This window comes from Rissa tridactyla, chromosome 11 (genome assembly GCF_028500815.1).
Source record: "Rissa tridactyla isolate bRisTri1 chromosome 11, bRisTri1.patW.cur.20221130, whole genome shotgun sequence".
NCBI classification, from domain to species: Eukaryota; Metazoa; Chordata; class Aves; order Charadriiformes; family Laridae; genus Rissa; species Rissa tridactyla.
Genome location: NC_071476.1, coordinates 17,771,569 through 17,781,052, shown reverse-complemented (window position 1 = coordinate 17,781,052; position 9,484 = coordinate 17,771,569). Strand labels below are relative to the sequence as shown.

The following is a 9,484-nucleotide window of genomic DNA, read 5'->3' as shown; positions in this document are numbered from 1 at the left end:
GTTTATCATCTGGAAGGCTGGACGTTCCAGAATCCTACAGTTAAATATAAATCTTTAAGCCTTGTGGTCTAGCTTTACTCTTCTTCCACTTTATAAGAACATTACAGTCTTAGGTGTTTGCATTATAAAACAGGTATGAATGAAACCTAAGGTATTTGCAGACTCTTTTAATGGTATGTTGCACAGCATCCTGCAGTTTTCTTTTTCTAATATATTTTCATAAATGATCAAAGAACTAAGGGAGTCATACTACATTTGGAAAACTAGGTAAACATTAACCAGACATTCATATCGCTACTTGTTTACCGAGCATTGAATGAGTATTCATCACTGCATCAAGAGGCTGCAGCATTTTAGATTTTTTTTGGTGTGTGATTTAGAAGTCTCCTATTGTTTACAGAAAGCAACGATGGTTTGTAATAGCCACACCAATTTTTTCCTCTCTCTTACAAAATGGTTTCACAGGGCAGTGCGTGCTGGCTGTCACTCGCCACTGATGAAATAGGGAAAGTTTTGTTCCCCAGCCCTGCAGTCTGTCACAAAGTATGAGGCATCTGCACACTGAAGTCTCTTATCATAATCACCCCAAAACTGATTCAGCACAAACTAATTAGGTTAACATTAGCAAGTCTTAGTAACATTTTTCTTGAGCCTGGTTCACTCTGACTGAATCAAAATAAGAAACGGTTACTTAAGCATTTCTGCAGGTAGAGTTATCAGGATGTGAAAGGCACTAACCACCCTGCAGGAGGGGGTGATGAGTGGTGGGAAGTTCACATGCAGTCAGAACAGTGAGGCAGCAGCTTCAAAGTGAAAATTAAACCCTGCACTCATAATTTAGACAAACCGTTACCATTAATAAATACCAGCATAGAATGATCTTTTGACTACTTTGCCTAATCCAGTAAAAAGCTCCACAACAAGCTTGTCCCTTAAAATAAATATGAAGCACAGAGCAAATTGCCATGCAGATTAATTACATTTCCTGCATGTTGACTGTAACAAGAGATTTAGCAGATATTACTGCTCTCCATTGTATCCTCATGATTAGTGCAAACTTTGCACCTAATGTTGCTCTTCTGTACTCTTCTCCTAAGCTGCCTGCAATTATCTGATCAACGAACTGGTTTAGATTTGGCAGATGAGAGTCTCACATTTATGTTACCTTGTTGTGACTTCATTCTGCTTAAATCTAGAGGTTTTTTTTAGTTTGTTTGGGTTTTGGGGTATTTTTGTAAATGAATATTGCTGATTGCAAAACATTTTGTTCACAGCATTAGAGGTTTAGGAAAATTGCTTGAGTTGTAGATGGGGCTTCACCAGGACTGCTGGAGCATGAAGGACCCTTTAGCCTGTTTAGGAGCATGGTTGAGAGTGTCCCTTGGGAGGCAGTTTTGAAGAGCAAAGGTGCCCAGGAAAGCTGGTCATACTTCAAGCAGGTGCTCTTAGAAGCACAGGTGAAGGCCATCCCCATGTCCCGAAAGACGAGCCGACGGGGAAGAAGGCCAGCCTGGCTAAATAGAGAGCTTTGGCTGGACCTCAGGAAAAAAAGGAAGGCTTACATTCTCTGGAAAAGGGGCTTAGCAACTTATGAGGATTATCAAGATATAACAAAGCTATGCAGGGGGAAGATTAGAAGGGCCAAAGCTCAATCAGAACTCAGCTTGGCCACTGCAGTTAAAGACAACAAGAAGAGATTTTTCCAGTATATCAACAGAAAAAGGAAAACTAGGGAAAATATAGGTCCACTGATGAATGAGACGGGTGCCCTAGTGGTGGAAGACACAGAGAAGGCAGAGTTACTGAATGCCTTCTTTTCTTCAGTCTTCACTGATAAAGCCGTCCCTCACACATCCCATACCCTGGAGGCAAGGGGGAAGGTCTGGAGAGAGGAAGATTTTCCCTTAGTTGAGGAGGACCGGGTCAGAGACCACTTGGCCAAGCTGGACATTCATAAGTCCATGGGCCCTGACGGGATGCACCCGCGAGTGCTGAGAGAGCTGGCAGATGTTATCGCTAGACCACTCTCCATTGTCTTTGCAAGGTCATGGGGAACAGGAGAGGTGCCTGAGGACTGGAGGAAGGCTAACGTCACTCCAATCTTCAAAAAAGGCAAGAAGGAGGACCCAGGGAACTACAGGCCGGTTAGTCTCACCTCTGTCCCTGGGAAGGTAATGGAGCGACTCATTCTGGATGTCGTCTCCAAACACATAGAGGAACAGGAAGTTATTGGAAGTGGTCAGCATGGATTTACCAAGGGCAAATCATGCCTGACCAATCTGATAGCTTTCTATGATGTTATAACGGGTTGGCTGGATGAGGGGAGAGACGTAGATGTCATCTACCTTGACCTTAGCAAGGCTTTTGACACTGTCTCCCATAACATCCTCATTAGGAAGCTGAGGAAGTATGGGCTAGACGAGGTGACAGTGAGGTGGATCGAGAGCTGGCTGAGTGACAGAACCCAGAGGGTTGTGATCAGCGGCACAGAGTCCAGTTGGAGGCCTGTAACGAGTGGTGTCCCTCAGGGGTCAATACTTGGACCAATTTTGTTCAATATATTCATTAATGACCTAGATGAGGGGACAGAGTGTATCCTCAGTAAGTTTGCTGATGATACCAAGCTGGGAGGGGTGGCCGACACTCCGGAGGGCCGTGCTGCCATCCAGCGTGACCTGGACAGGCTGGAGAGCTGGGCAGAGAAGAACCTAATGAGGTTCAACAAAAGCAAGTGTAGGGTCCTGCACCTGGGAAGGAAGAATGCCAAACACCAGTATAGGTTAGGGGCGGACATGCTGGGAAGCAGCTCTGAGGAGAAGGACCTGGGGGTCCTGGTAGACAGCAAATTATCCATGAGCCAGCAGTGTGCCCTTGTCGCCAAGAAGGCCAATGGCATCCTGGGCTGCATAGGGAAGACTGTGGCCAGTAGGTCGAGGGAGGTCATTCTCCCCCTCTACTCTGCACTGGTGAGGCCACAACTGGAGTACTGTGTCCAGTTTTGGGCTCCCCAGTTCAAGAGGGACAGGGAACTACTGGAGCGAGTCCAGCGAAGGGCAACCAAGATGATTATGGGACTGAAGCACCTCCCTTATGAGGAGAGGCTGAAAGAGCTGGGACTCTTTAGCCTGGAGAAGAGAAGGTTGAGGGGGGACCTGATTAATGTTTACAAGTACCTAAAGGGTGGGTTTAAGGAGGACGGAGCCAGGCTCTTTTCAATGGTTCCCAGCGACAGGACAAGGGGCAATGGGCACAAGCTAGAACATAGGAAGTTCCGTTCAAATACACGGAAAAACTTCTTTACAGTGAGGGTGACAGAGCACTGGAACAGGCTGCCCAGGGAGGTGGTGGAGTCCCCTTCTCTGGAGATTTTCAAGACCCGCCTGGATGCAGCCCTGAGGGATGTGCTTTAGGCAACCCTGCTCTAGCAGGGGAGTTGGACTAGATGATCTCTAGAGGTCCCTTCCAACTCTGAAGATTCCGTGATTCCGTGATTCCGTGACCCTGAAAGCTCCATGTCCTCAGCCAAAGCAGCACCTTGTATTGGAGTCCTCCAGGGTTTGCAACTGATCCCATGACTAGGTGGAACAACCCTGAGGCTGTGGTATGAGGGATCCCTGGCTGCCCAGGTCTCTGCTGTGAAGCCCCAAATCTCTGATGTGGTTTGGTTTTCAACACCCCCCCTGGTACTAGAGCCAGGGCTGAAGAGTCACAGGCTCCACTGGTGCAGACCCAGGACATGGAACCAGGAAACTGTGGAGTAAGAACCCAGGGAAGGTGTTTCTAACGATGTCAAGACAGTGAAGCTGCCCCAGGGTTTCAGCAGCAGTATATCTCATTACTAATTTATTATTAGGACACGCTGTCTGCCAGTGAAGGCTTCTAATATTTGCAGTTTTACTCTGGCAGAAAGAAAGCAATTAGTAACTTATTCTGACCACTTTAGGGCTGGATGTGTTTGTGGTAAGATGGGAGCAGCCTTTAAGAGTTAACTTGACTTTTAAACCTGGAACAAATAATTGCAGAGTCATGGAACACAGTGTCCACAGTGGTATGTGAAGATAGCTGCATCTCAATACAAAACACACTTTAAGAATGAAATAATCAATCAAGAACCTTTGCAGACAAAACTAGTCAGAGTTCTTGTGGCCCAAATTCTCTTTTCAAGCAGCAGCAGTCAGTAAATATGTTTGTAAGTCAGACTATAGGTCTGTAAAGATCAGCAGTGTTTTAAATATATTTTAGTTACAGGTCCTAGTTTAACAGCTTCTTTAACAGCATACTTAAAAACAACAAAAAAAGCCAAAAAACCACCCCTAAAACCCATATGCTTTTCCCTCCAAAAGCCATATTACATTGGTGAAATACACAAATAGGAGGATTACCTTCAACAGAGCAGTGCTGCTGCTCATATAGGAACGGTAGTCAAGTTTTCCTGCAGGTGCTAGACTGATGCGCAGTAGCTCCAGGAACATATCAACGTGGCTGGTTATCAAAACCAATTCTCTCTGAAAAACACAAAAATACAGATGAAGAGCAGTGCTCCTTATTTTTTTTTGTTACAAAGTAGTTCTGTTTTGAGGAGAAATAGGATTACCTTGCATGCAATCATCTTTCCACTCCTCCTTGAACCGCAACTTCATCAACTGAGCTGATGTGTCAAGCTGGCTGAATAGTTGCAGGGGAGATAATTAATCTCTGCGGCCTGGGAACCCACTGGAAAACATACCTTTGTCTGTGAAGAACTGGCATGTTGGCAGCACACTTCCTCATTACGCATAAGCCAAAAGTGGTGTTTGGTTGACAGCATCTCAGAAGCAAGGAGGAACAAACTCATGTCCTTTTGCATACCTATATGGATTTCCTTTTAATATTTGGGACTGGGAACTAGGAGAGTCAAACAAAATGCTGAGTAACAAAGGAATTGCTTTTTACTGTCTACTGTTGTTTAGCAACATCATTCTTAACATCATTTGCACCTTATTTTTCCCCAAACTTTTGCTTTGTAAGTCCATAACGGAACATTTTCCATTTCAACACTAAAGAAATCAATTGCCTCTCACTTTTGTGAACTATATACTCCACAGGAACTATATTTCTGGGCAATTTGTTATATGTCTGCTGAATCCAAGACATAACTGCACTGACTGAATGCATTTCTCAGTTGGCACATGAGCAAGTCTCTATAACAACTGCTGCCAGCTGCTGAGTTGCAGGGCATATTATGGCCCACCTACTGGGCTGAGATCCTTGGAAGGGCTGTAAAATTCTGAGGGCAGGAGTTATAGTTCAGACCTCAGCACGTGCCTGACTTCAGAGAAACTTAAAGTCATGGCAGAAGGACACCACCAGAAGGTCATTTTATTTTTTCCTTAAAAAAAGATGTTAGCATTACGGGTAGGTTTCAACTTCTAAGTGAGAACTTAGCATAGTGGGTAGAAAACCACGAATAGTCAGGGCAGCCTTAACAGTGAAAAAGTTTAAACATAAAAAATAAAATAATGAGAATGCAGAAAAGATTGCAGTCATATTGGCCAATTAGCATGTAAAAATATAGTCTGGCTTCTGAAATGTTAAATGATCAGCACCACTTAGCTCCAGCAGGGAAACTCTAAGGATGACTTTTATTTAGTGATAGAATTTTGCATAATAGCAGCCAGTTATATTCCTCAGGCATGCAAATTTTGATTGCCTAGACATAGGCTATTCTCAGTCTCTGACCTTCTGTGACTATTATACTGCTCTTTCCACAGGCAAATTGCTTAAGTCGAACTATTAAGGAGACTTTTAAAGACACAAGTAGTATAGTACACACACACAGGTACATACTCTTCTATACAAATGCTTTATTAAAAATGCTTCTGGGAAGGCCCATAACAAAACTATACCCATGTAGAGTTACCAAAAAAAAAAAAATATCAAGACAAAATGGTATCTATTACTATGCATTAATATGTTTTCTATTATTCCAAAGTCTGGTCAGTGCCCATATGTGAACAGTTAAAACTTCTTGTCTATGTATGCTGCAGGTTATCCAGTTTGAGATATTACTCTACATAAATGTGGAATGTGATTCAAGTCTTGGTTTGAAAAAACGTCATACATAATTTGAAATTTTGTTTGAGGCTACAGTAGAGTTTAGAAAAAATAAGCATTATTTCTAATATTTACAGAAGGACAAACAGCATGGACTTTTACAAAATGAGAAAAAAAAAATACAGTACAGGGACTTAAACTTTCTACCTCCCCTTTCTTCTTCCCCGTGCGCCCCCCGCCACTATTCAAATTCTTTACTCAGTACAGTAGAAACGATTCATGTAAAAGGTTAAGACAGAACAAATGTGTCTTGTTCTTAGAAAACACATGTATTAAATATATATATATTCAGGACAGATCCAGTTTTCCTTATGTGAATAGATTGCATGTGTAAGGAAAAATAAAAAAATTGACCCTGTCATTATAATGGAAAACATGAAGATCCAGCTGCACCAGCAGAAGACAATTCCATTCTATTTTGTTATGCTTCCCTTCATTTCAAAATGACTGTTGTGTCCATGATGATACTGGCTTGTTTCACAGCCATATTCCTCTTGGGGTTGAAAGGGGATCAAAATTTAGACAATGTATGCACTAGTATGAGAGAAAACCAAAGACAGCACTCACCATTCGAGTGTTGGTTGTTAATCACTATACAGTAGTTTTTATTATAGATCCTTCAGTGTCTCAAAATAGCTTTGGCCAAATAAGAACTTGCTAAGCATGTCTAGTACAGGCAGCTTATATCAGCAAGAGAGGATATTTAAAGATATAACCACACTTCTATTAGAACTTTTAAAAAGCACAGCAATATTAGTACCGTGCCAGAAAAAGCTTCACACCTAAGGCATGAAGTAACTTCCTAAGGATGTCTGTAGAGGACCATGGTTGGCAGCAACACAAGTGCAGTGTCTCAGAGAGAACTCTTCACTACACTTGCTGTTATGGATCCCTGATTTCTATGTGGAGCTGCCGAACGTCGAGTGTTTGTGATTTGTATGAATATAATGGGTAACAAGTTTGTTGCTGTCAGAAGGTAGGATGCAGTGTGGGTCCCACAGACAACAGGCTAACGCTAATCATCTGCCCACAGATCATTTAATCTCATAAATAGCTATACTTTGGTGTCTTAGAATCTTTCATTTAAACCTCTGTTCCTTCCCTGGAATACAGAGTGTTATTTGTGCTGATACTGCTGTAAAAATGAGTGTTAAACTGGTTGAGCACAGAGTTGCTGTAGCCAAGGTGGCTAGAAGGCATAGAATTAGACCACTCTCCCACACCATGACTGGGGATGTTAGAGAGTGGAGAGTAGGAATTAAAGCCTACCATATTCTGTCCCATTTTGTCAATGGGTTCAGAGTTGAGTCCCAAAGGCACTGAGCGGCTCACGGAGCTAGAGCCGTTAACATATGCAGTCATAGTGGAGAGGAAGTTACTGAGGCATGGGCTGCTGGAAGATGGAGGTGGAGATCCTTTCTCAGGTGAACTGTCAGTCCCAGGTGATGAGTTTTCCAAGATATCCTGATGCTCTACAGCTTTGGGGCTGCCAGTCAGGGCACTATCCTCTGATTTCTCAGATACAAGAGTGGCAGTGCTAGCCCCAACATCAGACTTCCTTTTCCTCTTCCTGCGAAAGTTTCCATTGTCAAACATCTTTTCACAGTTTGGGTCCAGAGTCCAGTAATTCCCTTTTCCTGTCAAAGGGGACAAAAGCACATTTTTAGTTTAAAAATATGCACACAGACAGCAAAGAACAGTTGCCTAGGGCTGTACAATGTTTCTCTTATTTCACAGAAATAGAATTGCGTGAGCAGAAGACATGTATTTTCTAATCACACAAAAGCAGAAGTCTGTTGAAATGAGAAAAAAATGTAAAGGTTCGGGCTCTATCCTTTAGCCCTGACTCTTCACACAGGTAAATCTACAAGTGGAGCCACTGGGACTGTGTTTTGTTTTGTTTTCTTGGTAAGGGAAGGAGATTTTCAGTATACAGCTGGTCCTCTGAATTTACAGCAGAGAGTAATCAAATCCTGTACTGGACTGCTGCTGCAGATTCAGTGTGGTAGGATAGGTTTCTAACGAGATAGAACCAGATTTTTGGCCCTCTGTGGCACCACAATTAAATGGCTTTTAAATGTTACCAATGGTTCTTGACAGCTATTGATAGAAAACGATAAATAAAGGAATAATCTGAGAGCGTATCAGCCAAGGGGTTGGAAACAGCAGAGGTGTGATTGCAAGCAAAATGCTATTTGAAACAAAGTTAAAGCAGCCTGCTCTCCTCTTGAGAAAATTACTGTTGACTCCCTGGATTTCTTTGACAAGTCTGAGTTTACCTTATCCCCTTTCCATTAATTCCCAGTTAAGTTGGACATAAGTTATATGCATTACACCAAATGGTGAATGTGACTTGCTCAGTTAGACTGCTCCTGTGCTTGCTGAGCCTCACATCGACCAGTTCTCAGGAAGACCTAGAGCAGTCAAGAATCCCTTTCCTTGCAGAGATTTAATAGCAACACTGATTCAGACCTCAACTATGCATAGTTGCCTTCTAGTTCAGACCTATGAGAAGAGCTGCTACGTGTATGTCCTGTATCTAGGCTATTATGTCTCTTTACAATGTATGAGATGTTTTTAAATTAATCAAGCTTAAGTAGAGGGGGGGAAAAGAGGGTGAGAGAGCTATACCTGGATCGTCTTCATCTCGAGGCACCTTCTTGAAGCAGTCGTTGAGAGACAGGTTGTGCCGTATGGAGTTCTGCCAGCCAGCTTTGCTTTTGTTATAAAATGGGAAGTTGTCAGCCACATACTGGTAGATCTGACTGAGAGTCAGCCTCTTTTCGGGTGCTCCATGGATAGCCATGGCAATAAGTGCAGAGTAGGAGTAAGGTGGTCTAACCAACTTCATAAGCTCTTCTTGGGATGGGAGAGGAAGCCAGCCAAGGTCAGTTCCTCCCAAGCCGTGCATGTTAGGCAAGAGCTGCCTTTGCATCCCGTAAGACTGAGGAATGAAGGGACTGGCATTGGATCCTGGGAGATACGGTGGTGGGGTAATGGAAGGTCCATTTAGCCAGAGGTAAGGATTAGGAGTGGTGTTGTAATCCGTCGTCTCAAAGGTGCTCGGTCGCTGTGGACTAGGGATGTTCTGTGGATGGAAAAAGTTCTCATAGTAGATACTCATCTCTGGAGGTTCTTGACCAATATTTGGAAATTGCGGACTGCAGTGTGGTGGAGAGTGTGTTTGTGGATCAAAGGAGCTCATGCTCTAAGACAGGCGGCTGAGAAGTTATGACACACCTGTGCTAGTGCTCCTTTCCTGAGACAGGTGCATCACCTGCGCCCTTCCCTACGTACTTATGCACCTGTAAATGTTTCAGCTTGTGTTGCAGGCTCCACCCCACAGCCCTGAGTGGCTGCAGATGAGGACGATATCCTTTTTGGAATGCCG

The 9,484-nt window shown here is 43.3% G+C and overlaps 1 protein-coding gene across 1 annotated transcript; it reads right to left on the bottom strand.

Moving 5' to 3' along the window:
* Positions 1-5,846: 5,846 nt before the first annotated feature.
* Positions 5,847-9,484, bottom strand: FOXI1 (forkhead box I1). Its single transcript, XM_054217439.1, has 2 exons — positions 8,725-9,484; positions 5,847-7,730 (listed from the first exon to the last, which is right to left on the bottom strand). The coding sequence occupies exons 1-2, from the start codon at positions 9,296-9,298 to the stop codon at positions 7,177-7,179; spliced, it is 1,128 nt and encodes a 375-aa protein (XP_054073414.1). The 5' UTR covers positions 9,299-9,484; the 3' UTR covers positions 5,847-7,176.

Coding starts and splice junctions, on each gene's coding strand:
- FOXI1 (XM_054217439.1), bottom strand. CDS start 9,298: ATGAGCTCCTTTGATCCACAAACACACTCTCCACCACACTGCAGTCCG. Junction 7,731..8,724: donor TCGAGATGAAGACGATCCAG/GTATAGCTCTCT, acceptor CCCCTTTGACAG/GAAAAGGGAATTACTGGACT.